Source organism: Oncorhynchus clarkii, unplaced genomic scaffold (genome assembly GCF_045791955.1).
Source record: "Oncorhynchus clarkii lewisi isolate Uvic-CL-2024 unplaced genomic scaffold, UVic_Ocla_1.0 unplaced_contig_13633_pilon_pilon, whole genome shotgun sequence".
Lineage (NCBI taxonomy): Eukaryota > Metazoa > Chordata > Actinopteri > Salmoniformes > Salmonidae > Oncorhynchus > Oncorhynchus clarkii.
Window position 1 is genome coordinate 117,546 of NW_027261082.1, and position 25,191 is coordinate 142,736.

At 40.8% G+C, this 25,191-nt stretch overlaps 1 protein-coding gene across 1 annotated transcript in view; it reads right to left on the minus strand.

Annotated features, from left to right (window-relative positions):
- Nucleotides 1-6,312: 6,312 nt before the first annotated feature.
- The window catches only part of LOC139404696 (myosin-7-like), a 28,730-nt gene continuing 9,851 nt past the window's right edge, over nt 6,313-25,191 (minus strand). Inside the window, exons 8-40 of the mRNA XM_071147308.1 lie at nt 24,711-24,803; nt 24,263-24,326; nt 24,076-24,174; nt 23,539-23,642; nt 22,792-22,930; nt 22,572-22,690; nt 22,217-22,366; nt 21,955-22,125; nt 21,517-21,826; nt 21,347-21,420; nt 20,953-21,158; nt 20,730-20,853; nt 20,082-20,218; nt 19,737-19,992; nt 19,273-19,515; nt 19,009-19,185; nt 18,769-18,914; nt 18,597-18,687; nt 17,703-18,092; nt 17,471-17,597; nt 17,255-17,373; nt 16,973-17,169; nt 15,056-15,239; nt 14,526-14,691; nt 10,715-10,839; nt 10,319-10,627; nt 10,008-10,211; nt 9,610-9,906; nt 9,354-9,458; nt 9,159-9,254; nt 8,927-9,061; nt 7,330-7,378; nt 6,313-6,440 (exon numbers count right to left, since the gene is read on the minus strand). Coding sequence (XP_071003409.1) covers nt 7,358-7,378; nt 8,927-9,061; nt 9,159-9,254; nt 9,354-9,458; nt 9,610-9,906; nt 10,008-10,211; nt 10,319-10,627; nt 10,715-10,839; nt 14,526-14,691; nt 15,056-15,239; nt 16,973-17,169; nt 17,255-17,373; nt 17,471-17,597; nt 17,703-18,092; nt 18,597-18,687; nt 18,769-18,914; nt 19,009-19,185; nt 19,273-19,515; nt 19,737-19,992; nt 20,082-20,218; nt 20,730-20,853; nt 20,953-21,158; nt 21,347-21,420; nt 21,517-21,826; nt 21,955-22,125; nt 22,217-22,366; nt 22,572-22,690; nt 22,792-22,930; nt 23,539-23,642; nt 24,076-24,174; nt 24,263-24,326; nt 24,711-24,803 — 5,178 coding nt within the window. The 3' untranslated portion in view covers nt 6,313-6,440; nt 7,330-7,357. The remainder of the gene's footprint in view (nt 6,441-7,329; nt 7,379-8,926; nt 9,062-9,158; nt 9,255-9,353; nt 9,459-9,609; nt 9,907-10,007; nt 10,212-10,318; nt 10,628-10,714; nt 10,840-14,525; nt 14,692-15,055; nt 15,240-16,972; nt 17,170-17,254; nt 17,374-17,470; nt 17,598-17,702; nt 18,093-18,596; nt 18,688-18,768; nt 18,915-19,008; nt 19,186-19,272; nt 19,516-19,736; nt 19,993-20,081; nt 20,219-20,729; nt 20,854-20,952; nt 21,159-21,346; nt 21,421-21,516; nt 21,827-21,954; nt 22,126-22,216; nt 22,367-22,571; nt 22,691-22,791; nt 22,931-23,538; nt 23,643-24,075; nt 24,175-24,262; nt 24,327-24,710; nt 24,804-25,191) is intronic.

Genomic DNA, 25,191 nt, shown 5'->3' on the forward strand with positions numbered 1-25,191 from the left:
CCTCATAATCCCCCTTTTTACACCCCCAAGGGGTGTAACCACACCATCCGATATACTAGGTTGCTGATGAACCCAGGAACTTTAAACCTTTATTTTGTGAATATATGAAGTGATGCACGTCCCTTTGTTGATTAACATATATATAAACTGGAGTTTTTGATTCCCCCTTTTGGTGTCACTCATTATCCTTTATTTCAGCGGTCCCAACATAGTAATATGTTAATAGCATTTCATGAAAATAATAAAAAGTTTATTATTAATAAAACATTATTATTATTATTTATTTTTTTACAGAAAAACAGAAAAGAAAAATCAACCAAGAAAAATAGGGAAAAAAAATCAACAAATGATATATGCTTTTGTCTCCCCCTTTTGACACCCATAAAGGGTGTCACTTATCAAAAACAGGATAAAACTTTATTGTTTATTGACATGTAAGATATAGGATAACTTTGGTCATGGAAAACAGAGTAAAGCAGAGCAAAGCATTATTATAAACCATCTGGTCCTCTCAGCTACTCCTATCCTGCACCAGGTGGGCTCCTTGCCACCCAGGGACTCTAAACCTTCACATAAGAGAGGACAAGTTATATCGTACAAGTTATGTATTTAAGAAGTTATCATTCCACGACCTCACCCACAGCAAACCAGGGGTCATCCTCAGTCAGCCCCATCCTCCCCTGAAAGCATGATTCAGTATCAGCATCTCCAACTGGAGCATCAAGCAAAGGCATCATGCCTGAAGCCTTCACCACATCTGTAACAGACTTCTTAAAACACGGTATGATGCAAGCAGCACAACACATCAATAACAAAAATACAAGAATTAGGGTCAGAAATCCAGTAACCACCATACTAGTGTACTTACCAAACCAGGCTCCCAACCAAGAGAACAGTCCAGACTCCTCCACCCCCGCCATGGTCCTCATCTCAGCAGATAGTGCATCAAGCCCATTAAGGGCCTTAGATATACTACCATCTGGACTGGTGTTATTAGGAATAAACATGTAACATTGTTCACCGAACATCTTACAGACACCTACCTGACTGGCAATAAGCATATCCAAAGCAAGTCTATTCTGTCTGGCAACCCTAGATGTGGCCTCAAGCTGTTCAGACATACCAGTGAGTGCATCACGGGGGTAATTCACAAAACGCTGTTGATCATAGTAGATGTAATTAATCCATGCAGTCTGTCTAGCATCCACTATGGCTGGACCCATAATAGGTAGTAAGTGTCAGAGTCCATCATTCCTACCCAAGGCCTGAAACTCATGAGGAACCCCCACTGGCACCCCCAACAGGTTAGTGTGTATGTCAACTACATCCTCTGTCCATGGAGCACTACGTCAATGTCTCCCATGGGATGGAATGTTTTCAGGTCCCCTGGATACAGAACCCAACAGCTGCTCAGCAGTAACATCAACAATGGTCAGTGGAATTATCAAACTGGTCAGAGCACACGTACCTTGCCAGTATCCTTTAAGAATGGGTCTCAGCACTCTTTTGGGTCCACAGATCCACCACACATCAGCCAGACCACTAGTTTGGTTTAGGCCTGTAACTGGCCAAGTGGAATTAATGGTTATGTTACTACTGCAATCAGCTTCAGGCAATCTCCCATAATCAATGCCATTACCTGTACCCGTGAGGGGCCCGATGAGGAGATACTGTAGGAAACACAAGGCTCAAAGAGGAACAGAGAGTTGAATTGGGCTGAACCTGGTAAAAAACCTCTCAGAATACACAACCACCCCTCTCCTTCTCCTATAGCAAATGGGTGTGTAGCCAGAACAGGTCTAGCATGACTACAAATAATGCAGTCATTCTCAGGGTTTTAGCTGTATACCTCATATAGGACAGCCACAAATTGTCACTACCATCAAAACCAGTCTCAGTGCCTAATTAATCAATAGCTGAATAGTCTCTAACATTAATTACCTGAATGGGATTTAACACAGTGGTGGTAGGTGGCAGGTTCGGTCCAGGGGTGGTAGAGGAGTGTGTCTGGCTCTGGTTCGTCTGGGACCTCTGGTTTTGGCAGCAACTTAATAAAAAAACACACCCATCGTGTCTGTCCCAAGTGCCTGCATCAGAGAGCTTAATAGTTTTGATGGTTAGTAGGATTTCATCACCTTTACAAAGTTCAACAGTGCTCCCAGGTTTCCCCCATATCATGGAAAACCTATCCACCTTTGTGGGATCCCCTATGCTATAAGGATACCCTCTTCTCCAATCCCAGAACTGTCCCAAATTGGTTATCATGTAATCCCCATACGGACATCCTCCCCCATTACACAGGTACACTGACACTCCTGTAAAGCCCCACCCTCTCCCCGAGAACACATCACTAGCAAGAGCCAGACACACTCCTCTACCACCCCTGGACCGAACCTGCCACCTACCACCACTGTGTTAAATCCCATTCAGGCAATCTCCCATAATCAATGCCATTACCTGTACCCGTGATGCAACTGTAATTGCCCCCATATACCTTAACACCCCAAGGGGCCCGATGAGGAGGTGCTGTAGGAAACACAAGACTCAAAGAGGAACAGAGAGTTGAATTGGGCTGAACCTGGTCAAATTTGGCAGCATTTTCACTTTTGGATGAATAGCGTGCCCAGTGAACTGCCTCCTACTCTGTCCCAGATGCTAAAATATGCATATTAGTATTATTATTGGATAGAAAACACTCTGAAGTTTCTAAAACTGTTTGAATGATGTCTGTGAGTATAACATAACTCATATGGCAGACGAAAACCTGAAAAAAATCCAACCAGGAAGTGGGATATCTGAGGTTTGTAATTTTTCAAAGCTTGGCCTACCGAATACACAGTGTCCATGGAGTCAAGTTGCACTTCCTACGGCTTCCACTAGATGTCAACCGCCTTTAGAAACTGGTTTGAGGATTCTACTATAAAGGAGGGGCTCATGAGACCTGTTTGAGTCAGTGGTCTGGCAGAGTGTCTCAGGCTCGTGACGCGTGCCCCCGACAGAGTTAGCTCTTGTTCCAGTGCTTTTCTTCAGACATAGGAATTCTCCGGTTGGAAGCTTATTGATGTTTTATGTTAAAAACATCCTAAATATTGATTCCATACATCGTTTGACTTGTTTCTACGACCTGTAACAGAACTTTTCGAGTTTTTGTCTGGACGAAGTGCTCGCTCCTCATGAAGATGGATTACTGGGCTGAACACGCTAACAACAAGTGGCTATTTGGACATAAATGATGGACTTTATGGAACAAATCAGTCATTTATTGTCGAACTGGGATTCCTGGGAGTGCCTTCTGATGAAGATCATCAAAGGTAAGTGAATATTTATAGTGTTATTTCTAACTTCTGTTGACTCCAAAATGGCGGATATTTCTCTGGCTGGATTGGGCTCTGAGCGCCGTTCTCAGATTATGCTTTTTCCGTAAAGTTTTTTAAAATCTGACACAGCGGTTGCATTAAGGAGAAGTCTATCTTTAATTCTGTGAATAACAGTTGTATCTTTTATCAATGTTTATTATGAGTATTTCTGCAAAATCACCGGATGTTTTGGAATCAAAACATTACTGCACGTAACGCGCCAATGTAAACTGAGATTTTTGGCTATAAATATGCACATTATCGAACAAAACATACATGTATTGTGTAACATGATGTCCTATGAGTGTCATCTGGTGAAGATCATCAAAGGTTAGTGATTAATTTTATATATATTTCTGCTTTTTGTGACTCCTATCTTTGTCTGGAAAAATGTCTGTGTGTTTTTTTGACTTGGCTATGACCTAATATAATCATCATATGTTGTGCTTTTGCTGTTAAGCATTTTCGAAATCGGACACGATGGGTAGATTAACAAGAAGTTTATCTTTCATTTGCTGTATTGGACTTGTTAATGTGTGAAAGTTACATATTTATAAAAAATAGGAGGGAGCCTTTTCAGCGGAATGTTGTTGAGGGGTTCCGCTAGAGGAACGCCTGCGCTAGAAAGGTTAATTAGTAATGCAGTCATTCACGAGGCAAGAGGGGGACTGCCTGGAGTCAGTTCGCTGAGGCAATAGATAATCTTTGGGAGAGGTGAGAGACCGAGTAAGTGAAGGAATAAAGTTTTGGTGGCAATAAGCTTTGAAATATAGCATAATTTGCATGTTATCATAAACAAAGTACCAGGGTAGTGAATTGATGATAGCTTCAGCTGTAAGCTAGCAAGACAAGTTAGCCTACAAAGCTGGAAGTTACCGGCATCTTCTTGCATTGTAAAGTGTTCTAGCCTGTATGGACATTGTTTTGTGAATAGTAATGAACAGTTTCAACATTCCTACATGTTGTGTCGCATTATTCAAATGTGGTACGGCGATTTTGCACTATAAGGGGGACATCGGCTGCGCTGATAGACAGAGTGGAATTTTATTTTACCCCTTTTTCTCCCCAATTTCGTAGTATCTAATTGATAGTTACAGTCTTGTCTCATCGCTGCAACTCTCATACGGACTCGGGAGCTTACAAGCATACAAGTATCTAAGTATCTGACTGAGCGGTGGTAGGCAGAAGCAGGCGCGTAAACATTCATTCAAACAGCACTTTCGTGCGTTTTGCCAGCAGCTCTTCGTTGTGCGTCAAGCATCGCGCTGTTTATGACTTCAAACCTATCAACTCCCGAGATGAGGCTGGTGTAACCGAAGTGAAATGGCTAGCTAGTTAGCGCGCGCTAATAGTGTTTCAAACGTCACTCGCTCTGAGCCTTCTAGTAGTTGTTCCCCTTGCTTTGCATTGGTAACGCTGCTTCGAGGGTGGCTGTTGTCGTTGTGTTGCTGGTTCAAGCCCAGGGAGGAGCGAGGAGAGGGACGGAAGCTATACTGTTACACCGGCAATACTAAAGTGCCTATAAGAACATCTAATAGTCAAAGGTATATGAAATAAAAATGGTATAGAGGGAAATAGTCCTATAATTCCTATAATAACTACAACCTAAAACTTCTTACCTGGGAATATTGAAGACTCATGTTAAAAGGAACCACCAGCTTTCATATGTTCTCATGTTCTGAGCAAGGAACTGAAACGTTAGCTTTCTTACATAGCACATATTGCACTTTTACTTTCTTCTCCAACACTTTGTTTTTGCATTATTTAAACCAAATTGAACATGTTTCATTATTTACTTGAGGCTAAATTGATTTTATTTATGTATTATATTAAGTTAAAATAAGTGTTCATTCAGTATTGTTGTAATTGTCATTCTTACAAATAAATAAATAAATAGAAATTGGCCAATTAATCGGTATCGGCTTCTTTGACCCTCCAATAATCGGTATCGGCGTTGAAAAATCATAATCGGTCGACCTCTAATGTGTAGTAGGAAACACTGTACACCAGGCGACCGTTACAGTGTGAATGCGTCCGGCCCGCCACACGAGTCACTAGAACGCGATGGGACAAGGACATCCCTGCCTGGCCAAACAAAAAGTGTGGTTGAGAGAATGCCATGAGTGTGCAAAGCTGGCATCAAGGCAAAGGGTGGCTACTTTAAAGAATCTCAAATATAATACATTTGTATTTGTTTACACTTTTTTGGTTACTACATGATTCCATATGTGTTATTTCATAGTTTTGATGTCTTCACTATTATTCTACAATGTAAAAAATAGTAAAAATAAAGAAAAACCCTGGAATGAGTCGATGTGTCCAAACTTTTGTTTGGTACTATATGTCAATAGATAGATAAACCATTTTTATATAATGTGAGTGCTAGTGGGAAAGTCACTTTCTGTCCAGCATGCCACTGGGCCATGTGATTAGAAGTCAATTTGAATTAAACAACCAAATTAGATTATAGAACATACCAGAAATATTGAAATGGAATCAACACCAACCCTGACAGATGTCTATACCAGTGTCACGACTTCCACCGAAGTCGGCTCCTCTCCTTGTTCGGGCGGCGTTCGGCTATCGCTGTCACCGGCTTTCTAGCCATCGCCGATCCATTTCTCATATTCCATTGGTTTTGTCTTGTTCCATTACACACCTGGTTTTCATTCTATAATTACTGCATGTATTTATCCTCTGTTTTCCCTCCATGTCTTTGTGTGTATTGTTTGTTTGTGATGTGGATTATTGTCGGGCGCTTTACTTTTGCCATGTTCTGTGTTTTTGGCACGTTATTGTTTTTATGTGCTGTATTTTGTGGAATGGAATTAAAGTGCGCATGTTTACTACACTCTGCTCTCCTGCACCTGACTTCGCCTCCCGTACACACCTTCGACAACCAGATATGAAAAACCGTTGTCATACAGGTAACATGTTACAAGGAATACACAGAGGGGCTATTTTAAATTGAGTTTATTCTTTATTCTGCTCATGTTACATGGAGAATATAGAAAACTAAAGCACTACAGTCAGGACATTTTCAGAAAGGTCCATCTGAGAGCTTCACTCTTCATCATGTTCTTTCTGTGACAAAGAAGATAAAGGTTGAGAAAATGTGCTTCTGAAAACGTTATTATTAAATACTGTTCTTCATTTATGTTTAAATCTTACAATCAAATCTTATAATAAATAATTTACAAAAACAGTTTTGCTTGCCATTGCACAGAAAGTGACCACTGAAACCATTATGCTTTAGAAATAATGTTTTAAAATTGTTAAAAGTAAACAATAATCCAATTCATATTTGATTCTGTTTTATAATGAGTGTACATAACATTAGGAATACTTCATAATATTTAGTTGCAACCCCTTTTGCCCTCAGAACAGCCTCAATTAATCTCATTCCACAGGGATGCTGGACCATGTTGACTCCAATGCTTCCCGCAGTTGTGACAAGTTGGCTCGATGTCCTTTGGCTGGTGGACAATTCTCAATACACACAGGAAACTGTTGAGCGTGAAAAACCCAGCGTCGTTGCAGTTCTTGACAAACTCAAACTGGTGCGCCTGGCACCTACTACCATACCCCGTTCAAAGGTACTTAAATTTCCGTCTTGCCCATTCACCCTCTGAATGGCACACATACACAATCCATGTCTCAACTGTCTCTTGGCTTTAAAATTATTCTTTAACTGGGCTCCTCCCCTTCCTCTACACTGATTGAAGTGGATTTAACAAGTGACATAAATAAGGGATCATAGCTTTCACCTGGATTCACCTGCTTAGCCTATGTCATGGAAAGCGCTGGTGTTCCTAATGTTTTGTACACTCAGTGAGTATAAAAATATGTCATGTCAATGATAGTATAGCTGTTTGACATCAAATACTTACAAAGCTATTGAGGTGGAAGCTGTTGACATGAGGGAATTTGAAAATTATAATCAATATAATTATTTTTGATGGAAAGAACTGACCTGAGAGCTGGCATCACAACTCTTGGTCTCACTCTTCATCCTTTCCTTTCTGTGACAGAGAAGATGGATTGATCATGAGCATTTTTTTTATATTACTGTGTGAAGGAAAACATTTGATACTGCCATATACTGTGTGCTTAAAATTATATGGTTGGAAACTTCAACAGGTATATACAGTATGTATATTATGGTAAATGGTTTGTGTTAGTTTTTAGAAATCTGTATTTTTAAAACCATCAGACCATCAAAAAAATGTTTTAAACCATTTAGTTTTGCGTTTTATATTGGAAGTCCACAGGTTTCTTTTGCTTCAATAGAGTGATCAGGGGCATGCAACTATAGTTTTCCTTTCCTACACATTCAGCAGAAAAAAGCTTCATTTTCAAGCTCCCGAGTGGTACAGGGGTCTAAGGCTCTGCATCTCAGTGCTAGAGTTGTCACAACATACGCTGGTTCGATTCCAGGCTGTATCACAACCGGCTGTGTTTGGGAGTCCCATAGGGTGGCGCACAATTGGCCCAGTGTTGTTAGGGTTTGGCTTGTGTAGGCCGTCATTGTAAATAAGAATTTGTTAACTGACTTGCCTAGCTAAATAAAGGTAAAAAAAAAAATGATGATGACAACAGAAGTGCAATGCTATTTTAGAGCAATTATGTGCAATTAAATAATTCAATGGTCCCAAAAAAATAAGTTATGAAATCTGTTACATTTTTTGCCTAATTCAGTTTTTTTCGAAAATCATTTTTTCCCATTTTGTCAATCCAGGTTTCTGTTTTTTGCCCAGTTTTTTTCTGTTTTTTGCTCTCAAAATTGCACATTTTTAATAGAAAAACAACTAAATTGGATGTTCTAAGTCCACAGCAATGGTTTAACTACATCAGGAGACCACTTTTGAGGTCTGGGAAAAATCTAATACATTTTCATTTTTGGGTTCAGATACCATTTAATTAAACTGGGCACCAGCAAGAGACTTGTTTGGTTAGTGGTGTTTCTGTACCACACATGTAATTACGGAGTTTGCTAAAAAAAAATTGCCACTGGATTGATGCAAATTATTATATTATATACCAGGTAGGCTTACTTTGTAGTTAACATTTAATTGATAACTCTTTTGGGAAACCCTTTCCATCTACCAGATGACGGTTATCATTATTAGCATCATCGCTAACAGCTACACAAAGTGGTAAACAAACACGCACACAAAGAAAGGGGCATTCCTGCGTTGCCTCTTCAGAAAGTTTAAGGAAAATACGAATCACTGATGGATTTTGTTAATGTATTATGATAATCTTGGGCAATACATTTATTTGATTTCCTACTAAGTTCAATAGATTGCTGCTCTTCAACTACAGGATGTACTGCAGAAAATTGTTAAACCTGTTTGTGGCACAAATTCAAGGTGTAATCTAAAACAATTTTAGGATGAGACACAATTAAATTAACGGGGAACTCCTCTAAAAAACAGGAACATAAATAACGATAATGATGTAATATGCCTTAAAGCTATTCCAAGTTTAGTTTTTTGCCATCTACACTACAGTACATGGGATGTTTGCAAATGATCCTTTTAGACTCTTGAAAAAGTAACTTTACTGACCTTGGAGCCGGAATCACGACTCTTGGCTCTCATCTTGTTAACCTGAGACTCAGCAATATCAGCCCTCTCCTCTGCCTCATCCAGTTCATGCTGAATCTTGCGGAACTTGCCCAAATTAGAATTGGCTTGTTCTTCCTGTGAAATGTTTTAAGCATGATTTAAGTTTTTAGAAAACACAACAATTTGAGAATTACAGATGTATTAGTTGGATGATGGAACATTTTCTACTTACAGCCTCCTCTGAAGTTCTCTTGTAGGATTTGACCTTCAGCTGCAGTTTGTCCACCAGGTCTTGAAGACGGGACAAATTCTTACGGTCTTCCTCAGTCTGTCCCCAAAAATAAAGGAAATAATTGTCATTGGTGTGTCTTACATTTGATTCTTAGCATGTTAATAGTGCACTGTCAAATTAAAATATATGATGTACCTGGTAGGTGAGCTCCTTGATGCGTCTCTCATATTTACGGACACCTTTCACAGAATCACTGCTCCTCCTTTGCTCCATTTCCACTTCACTCTCTAGCTCCCTCACCTAGAAAGAAATTATGAATGTTAACACATTAATTCCATTTACGTTGTTAGTTACCACTGCTTTTAATATTAAAGCTAGAAATATGACTATAAATATGAAAAAATGATTTAGAATTAATAGAAGATTATGTAGCTGGGCCTCAGACACTTACTCTGGACTCCAGCTTCTGGATCTGCTTCTTGCCACCTTTCATGGCAATTTGTTCAGCTTCATCCAGGCGGTGCTGCAGGTCCTTGATGGTCTGCTCCATGTTCTTTTTCATGCGCTCCAGATGAGAACTGGTGTCCTGCTCCTTCTTCAGCTCCTCTGCCATCATGGCAGCATCAGTAATGGCCTTTTTGGCCTTTTCCTCAGCATTTCTGCACTCCTGCACAGCCTCCTCCACTTCATTCTGAAGCTGGGATGTGTCACCCTCTAGCTTCTTCTTCTGGCTCAACAGGCTGGTGTTCTACACATATATATGACAAATTCCTTTTAATATAACCTCAGCAAATCTCAAATCGCAGACATTTTGAGGAGAACACAAATTGTTATCTATTACCGTCTTACCTGTGAGTGCAGCAGCTGAACTCTCTCACTAACATCCAGCAGTTCCTGCTCAGCCAGTTTGCGGCCTCTCTCAGTCTGCTCCACCATGGCTCTCAGCTCATCCAGTTCAGCCTGCATCAGGTTGTTGCGTCTCTCTACAATAGCAATGTTCTCCTTCAGATCATCATTGCCACGAAGAGCATCATCCAGCTGCATTTGAGAATCCTGTAGAGAGAATTTATGATTTTACTATATTTTGTTTCACAGTGTGGTTTGGCTTTTTGTGAAGGCACAAGCAATGTTTTTAATTCACAATGGTGTGGAGGTGTTACCTTCAGATGGGAATGAAGACCCTTAAGTTGCTTCTGGGCCTCTGCTGCCTGCCTGTTGGCCTGGCTGAGCTGGATCTCCATCTCATTGAGATCTCCCTCCATCTTCTTCTTCAGCCTGAGAGCTTCATTCCTGCTGCGAGTCTCTGACTCCAGGGAGCTTTGCAGGGTATCCACCACTCTCTGCTGGTTCCTCTTATTCATCTCCATCTCCTCATCCTTCTCCACCAGCTTCCGTTCAATGTCAGCTTTGACCTGATTGAACTCCAGCTGTGCTCTCAGGATCTTGCCCTCCTCATGCTCTAGGGAGCCCTATGAGACCACAGCCACCCATAGTTTAGAAGATTTTACAATTCAATTCTGGTACTTTCACTATCAGTAAATATTTTCTATTCTTACCTCAGCTTCCTCTAGAGCAGACTGTATCTCAGCCTTCTCCTGCTCCAGCTGTTTACGGATTTTCTCCAGCTCATGGATGCTCTTTCCTCCCTCACCAAGTTGCTCAGTCAGGTCAGAAATTTCCTCTGTGGAAAAATTTAATTGTTCATCAGAATATTTGTTATCTCTGATGTTGTTGTATTTTCCATCTTTAATTGTCTAGGTTATGCTATTTAGTGATAAGAAGGAGAAGAAGACGAAGGATAATAAAAATAAGAAGAAGGATAATAAATTGACCCAGTTTCCCCAAGTGTTATTCCGCTACCAAATATGTTTTATTATGATCATTTATATAAACTCAATTTAATTATACTTATTCTCTTTTACAGAAAGTGAATAGATTTGATAGTGACAGAGTCACACATTGTATAAGATACAGGGATGCAAACTAGTCACCTTTAGGCGAAATTAGTTTTGAATCCAAAATAGGTAACATACTTGATTCGTATAGATCCGATGATCATTTTTTATAAATGTTTTTGTCTAATATGGACGTTTTGATCACTACTGACTAGAGGTCGACCGATTATGATTTTTCAATGCCGATACCGATTATTGGAGGACCGAAAAAGGCCCATACCGATTAATCGACCAATTTTTATTTATTTATTTATTTGTAGTAATGACAATTACAAGAATACTGAATGAACACTTTTATTTTAACTTAATATAATATATCAATAAAATCAATTTAGCCTCAAATAAATAATGATACATGTTCAATTTGATTTAATTAATGCAAAATCAAAGTGTTGGAGAAGAAAGTAAAAGTGCAATATGTGCCATGTAGAAAAGCTAACGTTTAAGTTCCTTGCTCAGAACATGAGAACATACGAAAGCTGGTGGTTCCTTTTAACATGAGTCTTCAATATTCCCAGGTAAGAAGTTTTAGGTTGCAGTTATTATAGGAATTATAGGAATATTTATCTCTTTACCATTTGTATTTCATATACCTTTGACTTTTGGATGTTCTTAGAGGCACTTTAGTATTGCCAGTGTAACAGTATAGCTTCCGTCCCTCGGCTCGAACCAGGAACACATCGAAAACAGCCACCCTCGAAGCATTGTTATCCATTGCTCCACAAATGCCGCGGCCCTTGCAGAGCAAGGGGAACAACTATTTCAAGGTCTCAGAGCGAGTGCCGTCACCGATTGAAACGTTATTAGCTTGCACCCCACTAACTAGCTAGCCATTTCACATCGGTTACACCAGCCTAATCTCGGGAGTTGATAGGCTTGAAGTCATAAACAGCTCAATGCTTGAAGCACAGCGAAGAGCTGCTGGCAAAACGCACGAAAGTGCTGTTTGAATGAACGCTTACGAGCCTGCTGCTGCCTACCACCGCTCAGTCAGACTGCTCTATCAAATATCAAATCATAGACTTAATTATAATATAATAAAACACAGAAATACAAGCCTTAGGTCATTAATATGGTCAAATCCGGAAACTATAATTTTGAAAACAAAACGTTTATTCTTTTAGTGAAATACGGAACCGTTCTGTATTTTATCTAACGGGTGGCATCCCCAAGTCTAAATATTGTTTTTACATTGTACAACCTTCAATGTTATGTCATAATAATGTACAATTCTGGCAAATTAATTACGGTCTTTGTTAGGAATAAATGGTTTTCACACACTTCGCAACGAGCCAGGTGGCCCAAACTGCTGCATATACCCTGACTGCTTGTACGGAACACAATTTGACACAATTTCCCTAGTTAAAAGAAAGTCATGTTAGCAGGCAATATTAACTAAATATGCAGGTTTAAAAACATATACTTGTGTATTGATTTTAAAGAAAGGCATTGATGTTTATGGTTAGGTACACATTGGTGCAACGACTTTTTTCACGAATGCGCTTGTTAAATCATCACCCATTTGGAGAGGTAGGCTGTGAATCGATGAGAAATGAACAGGCATCGCATCTATTATATGCTACTCAGGACACGCTAGATAAACTAGTATTACCATCAACCATGTGTAGTTAACTAGTGATTATGTTAAGGTTGATTGTTTTTTATAAGATAAGTTTAATGCTAGCTAGCAACTTTCCTTGGCTTCTTGCTGCACTCGCGTAACAGGTAGTCAGCCTGCCACGCAGGCTCCTCATGGAGTGCAATGTAAGGCAGGTGGTTAGAGCGTTGGACTAGTAACCGGAAGGTTGCAATATCGAATCCCCGAGCTGACGAGGTAAAAATCTGTCGTTCTTCCCCTAAACAAGCAGTTAACCCACAGTTCCTAGGCCGTCATTGAAAATAAGAATGTGTTTTTTAACTGACTTGCCTAGTTAAATATAGGTTTAAAAAAATTATACATTTGGCCACAATCGGTGCCCAAAAATAGATATAGATATAAACTAATGTTTTCCCTCTATGTGGTTAATTTTCAGAATGAAAGAATTTGGTGAAAATGAGGCGTTGCTTGTTAAACAAGTGGTTTCAGGAATCAAGTGTAGCTGGAGCTGGGCCTGGCTTAAGTTGGATGCCACTATAGTGGTGAAAGGAACACCATACACTTTCCCTTTTTCTCACATTTTGTTGTGTTGAACTTCACATACTGTAACATTTTGTGAGTATTTTACTTTTTACTCAGTGAATGTTATATATTTCTTTTGTTTTGACTTGTTATCCCTTTTTTGTGATATCCAATTGGTAGTTAGAGTACTGTCCCAACGCTGCAACTCCCATACGGACTCGGGAGAGGCGAAGGTCGAGAGCCATGCGTCCTCAAGCAGTGCGAAACTGCACTGCTTCTTGACACACTGCTCGCTTAACCCGGAAGCTAGCCGCTCCAATGTGTCAGAGGAAACACCATACAACTGGCGACCAAAGTCAGCATGCATATACCCAGCCCGCAACAAGGAGTCGCTAGAGCGCGATGGGACAAGGACATCCCGGCTAGCCAAACCCTCCAAATAAACCCAGACGACGCAGGGCCAATTGTGCGCCGCATCATGGGTCTCCCTGTCGCGGCTGGCTACGACACAGCCTGGGATCAAACCAGGGTCTGTAGTGACACCTCTAGCACTGCGATGCAGTACCGTAGACCACTGCGACTATAATCGTAGTCACTGTAATAGAGCAGAAATAGAATGGATGTTTGTTTTTTCCCAAGTGCAATATTTAGTGTGTGTTTGTGGTCACATGCGTTCTATTATAAAGGCTGTCATGGCTAACTGCAGTATCAGTTGTTTATTCTGTGGACTTGAGTGTCATTTGCAGTAAAGCCTAGGCAACAAATAACATTTGATAGCTTTCCTTAACATTTTTAGCCATGAGTTAGGTTCACATTAACCACGTTTTAGTTTACACAGAGACTGATCATGTCGATAATAATCTTTGTGGTGTAATTAGTACACAGTTTAAACCTGCATTTCAAGAAGGGATCAAGCCTGAAAGTCACTAGAAATGTTCACTTTAAAGCAGCAAGTTTCTTTGCAAAAAAAAACGTGTCACCTTTTTGGGCCCTCACTGAAGATGACTTCCCAAACAAAGTACAATTGTTTTAACTCCTCGACTTTAGAAGGTCATGGCTCAGCTTCTGAATGTCATAGAGACAACCAAATACATTCCCGTGTTCATCAGAGTTGTGCCTTTCTCTGTCAGTTTGCTGCTTGTTTTCTATCCTAAAGCATCGCGGATGTATGCATTGTTTTAGATCAGTGTAACAATTGTGAATTGTGCCCTTCAAATCAAGGAAGGTCCCGCCCCCCCCCATGAAACGTGGGCTCCCCCTATGCCATGCATCTAATAATGCATATCCTCTGACCTTGAAGGTTCTTGTTCTCCCTTTTCATGGACTCCAGATGATCCAGAGATTCCTCATAAGAGTTCTTGAGTTTGAAGAGTTCAGTGCTGAGAGATCTGGCCTCTTTCTGGGAGCTCTCCAGCTCAGTCTGAGCCTCTTCAAACTTCTGCTTCCACTCAGCCAGGACCTAGAAAGATAAGTGGTTTCAGTACAGTATATGATTAGGACAAGATGTACTTTATTGTCCATTAACTTACAGAGGAAAGACGGTCACAACCCAAGCCCCCGAGACACACAGTTGCAAGAAGCAATGGGTCAGCCGCAGTTCTGTGCCCCTGAAGCAATTATAGGGGGTTAAGTGCCTTGCTCAAGGGCACAACTGCAGGCTATGGTAGGATGATGTCAGCAAACCTCCGGTTACTGGCTTACTCTGCACCAGGTTTTCCAGTCTGAAGTTGCTGGCCTACTTCTCTAACCACTAGGCTACCTGCTGCCCCTATCATGTACTATAATGAAGGTTAATTGGACTTGTCTACAATTAATTGTCTTACCTTGTCGAAGTTCCTTTGCTTTTTGTCCAGAGCGGCAGCAGCTGCATTGGATCTCTCCACATCCACCATGAGATCTTCAATCTCATTCTGGAGTCTGTGTTTAGTCTTCTCCAGGGAGGAGCATTTAGCATTAACAGCTTCCACAGCCTCCTCTGCATCCTGCAGACGCTGAGCCAGCTTCTTCCTGGATTAACATAGATGAGAAATATTTAAGACATCTGCCTTTTTTGTACGGTGCATTCGGAAAGCATTCAGACCACTTGACTTTTTCTACATTTTGTTACTTTACAGACTTATTCAAAAATGTATTAAATTATATATTTTTCTCATCAATCAACTCAATACACAATAATCAATCCACACAATAACCCATAACGACAAAACAAAAACAGGTTTTTATCAATTTTAGCAAATTTCTTAAAAAAAAAAAAAACTTATTTACATAAGTATTCAGACCCTTTGCTATGAGACTCGAAATTGAGCTCAGGTGCATCCTGTTTCCATTGATCATCATTGAGATGTTTCTACAACTTGACTGGAGTCCACTTGTGGTAAATTCAATTGTTTGGACGTAATTTGGAAAGACACACACCTGTCTATATAAGGTCCAACAGTTGACAGTGCATGTCAGAGCTGAAACCAAGCCATGAGGTCGAAGGAATTGTTTGTAGAGCCCTGAGAGAGGATTGTGTCGAGGGACAGATCTGGGGAAGGGTACCAAAAAATATCTGCAGCATTGAAGGATGCCAAGAACACTGTAGCCTCCATCATTCTTAAATGAAAGACGTTTGGAACCACCAAGACTCTTCCTAGAGCTGGCCGCCCGGCCAAACTGAGCAATCGGGGGAGAAGGGCCTTTTGTAGGGAGGTAACCAATAACCCCGTGGTCACTCTGACAGAGCTCCATAGTTCCTCTGTGGAGATGGGAGAACCTTCCAGAAGGACAACAATCTCTGCAGCACTCCACCAACCAGGCCTTTATGGTAGAATTTCCAGACGGATGCCACTCCTCAGTAAAAGGCACATGGCAGCCTGCTTGGAGTTTGCCAAGAGGCACTTAAAGGACTCTCAGACCATGAGTATAAGATCCTCTGGTCTGATGAAACAAAGATTGAACTCTTTGGCCTGAATGCCAAGCGTCATGTCTGGAGAAAACCTGGCACCATCCCTACGGTGAAGCATCGTGGTGGGATGTTTTTCAGCGGCAGGGACTGGGAGACTAGTCAGGATTGAGGGATAGATGAACGGAGCAAAGTACAGAGAGATCCTTGATGAAAACCTGCTCAAGAGCACTCTGACCTAAAACTGGTGCAAAGGTTCACCTTCCAACAGGACAATGACCCTAAGCACACAGCCTAGACAACACAGGAGTTGCTTCGGGACAAGTCTCTGAATGTCCTTGATTTGCCCAGCCAGAGCCCGGACTTGAACCTGATCGAACATTTCTGGAGAGACCTGAATATAACTGTGCAGCGACGCTCCCCACCAAAGCTTGAGAGGATCTACAGAGAAGAATGGGAGACACTTCCCAAATGCAGGTGTGTCAAGCTTGTAGCGTCATACCGAAGAATACTCAAGGCTGTAATCGCTGCCAAAGGTGTTTCAACAAAGTACTGAGTAAAGGGTCTGAATATTAATGTAAATCGGATGTTTCAGTAATTTTTTTGCTATTCATTTCTAAAAACCTGTTTTTGCTTTGTCGTTATGGGGTATTGTGTGTAAATTGATTAGGGAAAAATACAATTTAATCCATCTTAGAATAAGGCTGTAACGTAACAAAATGTGGAAAAAGTCAAGGGGTCTGAATAATTTCCGAATGCGCTCTATGTCAGGTAATACAAGTATCATTCATGTACATATGTGTGTCACTAATTCAGCCAAGGTTGAATAGCCTTAAAAGTAAGAAAACGTCCTTACTTTGCATCTTCAAGCTCCTCGGTCTTCTGGATGGCATCAGTTTCATACTTGGTTCTCCACTGAGCCACTTCAGCATTAGCCTTGGACATGCCACGCTGCAGTTCAGACTTGGCCTCCTGCTCCTCCTCATACTGCTCCCTCAGCAGATCTGAGTCATGGCGAGCAGACTGCACTGCATGGGCAAGTGCGTTCTTTGCCTGGTAAGGACATTTTGTAAAGAATCAAATTATGCCGGAGGTTAAATGAAGTCGATTATTGACACTGCATTTTTAGTATAAATACCTTGACTTCCTCCTCCAGTTGTCTCTTGAGGTCTTCAATCTGCTGAACGTTGGACTGCTTACCTCTGGTCAGTTGGGAGACCAGAGAGTCCTTCTCCTCCAGCTGTCTGGCAAGTTCACCTGTTTTAATGCAATTCTAATTATTTAAAATTATATTTCTTATTTGGTTATTTGTTGTTGCTGTTCATGTGAATGTCCAGATTTTTAGTTAATATACCATTCTCAGTTTGAAGCTTTGCTTTCTGCATGGTGAAATCATTGATGGATCGCTGTCCTTCCTCAGCTTTCGTCCTGTATTCACTCATCTGGTCCTCGAGAGTGCGGCACATTTTCTCCAAGTTTGTCTAAAAACAGATTTGTTTTTTGAATGACAGAACACCGTCACTAGATTGCATCATTTAAAAGCATGTGCAGATAACACGTTTTGATTGCTTAGTGATACCGCATACTTTAGACTTGACAATCTGCTCCATGTTGGAGGCCACATCGTCCAACTCCAGCCTGAGCTCACTCTTCTCCTTCTCCAGCTTCTGCTTCACTCTCTGAAGGTTGTCAATCTGCTCTCCCAGGTCAGCCACACTGTCAGCATTTTTCTTCCTCAGAGTGGCAGCTGTAGCCTCATGCTGCAGAGTAGCCTCTTCAAGGTCTCTGCGCACCTTCTGAAACTCAGCCTCCCTCTTCTTGTTCATCTCAATCTGGGCAGCAGTGGCTCCACCTGCTTCCTCCAGTCTCTCACTGATCTCTTCCAGCTCTCTGGCCAAGTCTGCCCTCTGTTTCTCCACCTTGGCACGGGCAGCTCTCTCAGCCTCAAGCTCTTCCTCCAACTCCTCAATGCGGGCCTGCAATGGAGGGAATTACGATTTACAGAACAAGTGTCAAGTGTACAATGGTGGAAAGAGTACTGAAATATCCTTCTCAAGTAAACGTAAACGGTCAATAATTTAAAAAGTACTTCATTAAACTTGATAACCTTAGCAAAAGGAGCTAATTATCTGAATGTTGTTACACATATTTTCCATGCATTAAATTGAAAAAGTACTCTAGGAAATGAATGTACAGTAGGATCTAAGTTAGTTTATTTTATGAATTTCAACAAGGCAATATTTTAAAATAAATTAAACATTCAAAGCAATTAAAATTGGGGGTGCAAGGATTACTGAAATATTTTCCTTAAGTAGAATACTGTTACAAAACATTTTCCTCAACTAGAATAAAATGACTGACTTTGAAAAATACTCGGAAAAGCTACTAAATTACATTAACGAGAGTAGTTGTAATTTGTTACTTTACCACTCTGCAAGTGTAACAGAAAGATTCCCTTTTCAATAACGCTATTGAAATACCTGCAGCTCCTTCAGTTTTTTCTGGAGTTGGGCACCCATGGCCTGCTCATCCTCAATCTTGCTGTTGAGTTGGCTCATCTCAAAGTCCTTCCTATTGAGAAGAACATGCTTATTGAGAAAGCATTTTCTACTGAATAATATTCTATAAGCATTTTTTGATTTGTGATCTTACTTCTTCATTCTCTCCTCCATTTGCTGCTTGTCGTTCTCCAGGTCCATTAGGCTCTCCTGGGTCAACTTCAAGTCTCCTTCCAGCTTTCTTTTGGCTCTCTCAAGGTCCATCCTCACCTTCTTCTCTTGCTCCAGAGACCCTTCAAGCTGATAAAGGATATATTAAACAATATTGTGCTGTAGGCTATTTTAGGATTTTACTTATTTTGTTGTAATTTTTTATTTCCTATTTGGTACTCACATCATCAACTTGCTGTTCCAGTTTGGCTTTGGCCTTGGTCAGCGTGTTGACCTTGTCCTCCTCACTCTGCAGGTCATCCAACGTTTGCTGATGAGCCTCCTGCAGAGCCTTCTTCTCCTTGGTCAGCTTAGCAATGATTTCGTCCAGAGCTGCCATCTCTTCAGTAAGATTTTTAACCTAAGGAAATGGATCAATGTCTTTACGTTTTCATCCAAAACAATCAATTGGAGTTTTAACAATACAATAATGAAGAACAACTTTTACCTTGTTCTCTGTGGCATGCTTTTCCTTCTCCACTTTAGCCAGAGTGAGCTCCAGATCATCAATGTCCTTCTTGAGTTCTGAGCACTCATCTTCCAGCTTCCTCTTCTTGGCAGTCAGCTCTGAATTCATCTCCTCCTCATCCTCCAGTCTTTCTGTCAGCTCTTTGGCTTTGGCCTCAAGCTGGATTTTGCTCTTGATCAGACCCTCACATCTCTCTTCAGCATCACCAATAGTGTCTTCTGACTGTCAATGTGTCAATATATTTTAAGTGTATCAAATTCTCCAAAGCTCACTAGTTTGTTTGGTGGCAAAATATTTGGAGACTACAAATGCTCCGCTGATTGTACATACCTATTTAGCAAATCATGTCTCCTCTTTCTCTGTTTTTACATTTCTCTAGTTAGCTAAGGCAATTTTGACAAAGGATTTGAGTGCAGCAATGTAACGGTAGTTCAGTTACTCACAGTTTGGACAGCGATCTGCAGGTCATTCTTCTCTTGGATAAGGGAGACCATCTTCTCTTCCAGCTCCTTTCTACGGGCTTCACTTTTAGCATAAGCCTCTTTAAGCTTCAGGAATTCTTCCTTCATGTTTGCCATCTCCTTCTCAGTCTCTGCTGACTTCAGCAGAGGTTTAATCTTGAAGTACATCTTCATCCAGGGCCAATTCTTGACACCCATGAAGGCACGAATGTTCCATTGGATCACAAGCAAGGCGTCCCTGTGAAATGGAACAGAAGTAGCTTCTTATACACCCTTTTCCACCTCCACCATATTGTCTGCAGAAGTTTTATCTACTCTTATTCCAACCTGCGTTCAACAATTTTCTGGAACTCAATTCTGGCAAGTAGACCACGTGATCGGGCCTGCATTCCAGTGATGATAAGAGCGAGACGGTCATCTCTCATCTCCTCAAGGGTACCCAGGAGACCAGCCTTGAAGAACACCTAATGAGACACAAAGGCCATAATGTGGTGGTTGGATCATCTTGTATTCGGTAGGATTGTATTTTTCTGCCAGTTGACCACAAATAACTTGAATGTGTTATCCCCCATGTTTATAGTCATGTTTAGATTGTTGATGTCTTGCCTCTGTGCGAAAAAGGCACAAATTGACCACAAGGTGGCCTTAGAATGAGAAATGTATTTTACAACCAGCATGTTGACCAAGATTTAAAACATTTGGCATGGTTTATCTCAACCAGTATGTGCACAATGCTTTTAATATCTTATATGTAGCCAGATCTGGATTTACTACATGGTGGCGCTACACCAAGTATATATTTGTATCTCTTGACTTGATCCATTTGGCCTAGAGACAGATGATATGTAGTAAGCATGATCAGTGGTATATCAGCAAGTGGCATTGCGCCGGTCGACCTGATGGTGTTGTATTCTTAATGTCATGCTTGGACCCCATAATTGCTGCTGTTGTTTTTCATCTATTTAGAGAACGTACCTTCGTGTGTCCTAATCTGTACTGGGTGTGGTCAATGTCCAGAGAGCCCAGCAGTTTTTCTGCTGCCTTCATGTTGTCCATGAACTGACCCTCAGGGATAGCATTTGGATTGAGGATGCGGTATCTGAATTTAAATCAGAAAGCAATTATCTTCAAAAATGGAACACTTGAATAGGTAAACAGGTGAATTTATTTTGGACAGGAAATGCATAATGGTTTGTACCTTTGTTTGAAGTCAGCATACAGGATCCTGTTGGGGAAGCCCTTTCTGCAGATCCTGATGCCTTCCAGCACACCGTTACAGCGCAGCTGGTGCATGACCAGAGGATTCTCCATGGCCCCAGGAGTCTTGGTCTCGTTGGGGATGAGGCAACGCACAAAGTGAGGGTGAGTAGACCTCAAGTTGGTCATGAGTTTACCCAAGTTCTCCTGTAAGTATGACAAATGTAGAATTTTCCATAAATGACTCCCAGTACCTCACGAGTCATAACGTCATTTAATGCTAACATGCCAATCCACAACAAACTGACATGTCAAATTTGGCACAAATATAGTACATTTGTTATTTTCTGCCATTTGAAAACATCAGAAGTATATTGATTTAAAGTCAGATCTACCCTGTGCAATGCAGACACAGTCTGGAAGGAAGAGCCTTTCTTCTTCTTTCCTCCAGCCGCTTTTTCTTCAGGTGCTGTATGATAATGACATCAATTAAATATACTATTGTCATGTACATTTATATTTATTTCTGTGGTTTGTAGTCTTTGCCGATAAAAACACATCGTACCTCCTTCTGCACCAGCATAGCCCACAAAGAGGTTGGCCAGGAACTTAAGACTTGACTTCTGGAACAGTCCGACCACAGTCTCATTCAGCGGGTCCTTGTTCTTCACCAGCCAGTTACCAATGTTGTAATCAACAGTGCCAGCATAGTGAACCAGGGAGAAATGTGCCTCTGGTCTACCCTTAATAATCCTAGGCTTCTGGAAGCATGCATTCTTTCCCAGATGGGTGTCATACAGCTTAGCTTTGAATGTAGAATCACTGGCCTTGGGGAACATGCACTCCTCTTCAAGGATGGACATGATACCCATGGGCTGAAAGGGGAAAATAAATTAGAATAATTTGTTGTTGAAGCACATTTATGAAGATTGCCCGTGTAATGTTTGAAATCCTAAAGATTCAATCATATAAATTAAACTACTGCAAAACTGAAGACACCAACCCTTTCAATGAGGTCAATGCAGGCAGCCAAGTCCATGCCGAAGTCAATGAACTCCCAGACGATACCCTCTTTCTTATATTCTTCCTGCTCCAGCACAAACATGTGGTGGTTGAAGAACTGTTGCAGCTTCTCATTAGTGAAGTTGATGCACAGCTGCTCAAAGGTGTTGAACTGAAATAGAAGTTTACAGTTACTTTATTTTGTCAGCTGTAATGTTTTAGATGAATTGTTTCATGACGTGGCCTTTTGTCAAATCACTCACATCAAAGATCTCAAAGCCAGCAATGTCCAGCACACCAATGAAGTGCTGGCGAGCGTTCTTCGTGTCCAGTGAAAGGTTGATTCTTATCACCATCCAGAGGAACATGTTCTCGTAAATTTTCTTTGCCAGTGCACCAATGGAGTAGTTAACCTAAAAAAATATTGAGAAAATAATTTACCAAAACATAGACTCCACATAAACGCATAGGGATAGTTTCCCTGACGTATATCAGGCCTTGGACTAAAAGGCATCATCAATGGGGAATCACAGGCATGAACATTTTAGCAACTCTAGACCGAAGTTTTATGCTCAAAATTATTATCTCCTGGAAATGTACAACTTTTTTGAGACTCACCTGGTCGACACTCTGACCTTTGGTGACCCACTCATTTCCTACTTTGACCCTTGGGTGACACAGCCCCTTGACCAGGTCAGCAGAGTTCAGGCCCATCAGATATGCAGCTTTGTCAATATCTGGAAAGGCAAAGTTTTATGGTTGGAGGAGGCACTCTTGAGCGTCAGATTTTTCAGATAATACTTTATGTTAAAGTGAGAGGTTTTTAATCAGTGCTCACCCTCAGTGCCATCTGCCTCTGCTTGCTCCTCCCGCTGCTTATTCTTGAACTTCAGGTTGCCGTAGTGCATGATGGCCCCAGTCAGCTTATAAATGCCATTAATCTCTTCTTGGGAGAATCCAAGCACATTAAAGGCATCCTAGTTTCGAAATAAAAGCCATTGTTTTGTATTGGAGAAAGAGTTGGATACAACTGGATTATTATCACATACAGTACGTGTACAAAACATTAGGAGCACCTGCTCTTTCCATGAAATAGACTGACCTGGTGAGTTCAGTGAATGATTTCATCCCTTATTAATGTCACCTTCAATCGGTGTAGATGAAGGGGAGGGGATAGGTTAAAGAAGGATTTGAAACAATTGAGGCATGGATTGTGTATGTGTGTCATTCAGAGGTTGAATGGGCAATACAAAAGATTCAAGTGCGTTTAGAACGGGGTATGGTAGTAGGTGTCAGGAGCACTGGTTTGAGTGTCAAGAACTGCAACTGCTGCTGGGTTTCTCACGCTCAGCAGTCTTCCGTGTTTGTCGAGAATACCCAAATGACATCCAGCCAATTTGACACAATTTTCAGAGGCATTGGATTCAACATGGGCCAGCATCCCTGTGGAACGCTTTTGACACCTTGTTGAGTCCATCCTCCAATGAATTGTAGGCTGTTCTGAAGGCAAAAGGGGATGCAACTCAATATTTGGAAGGTGTTCCTAAGGGTTTGACGCTCAGTGTATACAGTATGTTTTACTCACATCAGTAGCCATTAGCTCATCTGCATCATTAATGGAAGTTACAGCAATCTCTCCTTGGGAGATGAAGGCGTAGTCATAGGGATTGCTGGTGATGAGTAGCATCTCTGAAAATATTTGAACAGCACAGTTTAATTTCTGTTCAGGCTGTAGAATAGGACATAACATACTATTAGGAAAATTGGCGTTGTACAAAAGTAACAAAACAACAGTAATATTAGAAATAGACAGGACGGCAAATTAGTCTTAATCAAGTTTAGAAAAACTGCACCTGGAAATTGTTTTTCGTGCATCAAAATGTCAATGTTGTGTGCTTAAATGGCATTTAAATAATTGCAACTTTCTCATAGACAACGGAAATATTAAGGCATAAATCACAATACATTATGTTGTGAGTTTTACAGTTGGGAATGAGGGGTAGCACACTGCATGCGCTGGCTGTACCATAAGAATTTAATTGGAATTCATCAGAAATGTTCAGTTTAATTCAGAATGGACCTCAAGCCTGCTCAGTACACAGTTTGATGATTTAATACTCACCCAGCAGTTCTGGTTTCTTTTGGGACAGGATCTGGTAGAAGATGTGATAATCTCTCTCAGCCTTGAGCTGGAAAGTTACACGTGACTTCTCCAGAAGATCTGATCAGTATGGAAAAGTGCTTTTGGTATTAATGTGTTTCCTGTCAAAGAGACCTTCAATTCTGAGCAAATATACTATTGTACTCACAAGTCTCAATGTCAGCAGACGAAAGCTTCCCACTGACTCCAAAATGAATTCGGATGAATTTACCCTGTAAGTTATTGTCAACAGCAGAAATGAATGAGCACACCAGATCTGGGAGTAGTAGTTGTTTTCTTTTTGAATACCTTCGGTGTGCTTGATTGAGCTTGAATGGGTTTAAATCCCACCTATCTGGTAGGCTCAATTAAACACTGAAAGTATTTGAAATAAAACAAATAGTATTTAAACCCAGGTCTGTTGCACACATACAGTCCCAAAAGGGAAGATTAGCTGATGGACCCGAGGAAGATTAGCTGACGTCATGACATCAACTAATGGGGATCCTAATAAAATTCTTATCTTTATAAAATTCAAATCGAGAAGATAACAGATAAGATTAAAATATAGGATAAGATATGAATGGTCTTTGACTGCAAACAAAGACCAAACTTACGAATCGAGAGGAGTTGTCATTCCTGATGGTCTTGGCATTACCAAAAGCCTCCAGGGCAGGATTGGCCTGGATGATTTGATCTTCCAGTGTCCCCTAGAAACCAACATCCATACAGTGTGAAAATGCTGCAATGAACACCAATACTACATTAATAAAATGGGATCTAATCAAATGGCTTTTTTTGCATTGCCCCTTTTACAACCCTGCTACTCTCTGTTATCATCTATGTATAGTCACTAATAACTACCTACATGTACATATTACCACAACTAACCAGTGCCCCCGCTAATTGACTCTGTACCGGTAACCACTGTATATAGTCTCACTATTGTTATTTTACAGCTGCTCTTTAATTACTTGTTACTTTTATTTCTTATTTTCATCTGTATTTTTTTTAAACTGCATTGTTTGTTAGGGGGCTCGTAAGTAAGCATTTCACTGTAAAGTGTTGGATTCTGCGCATGTGACTAATAAAATTTGA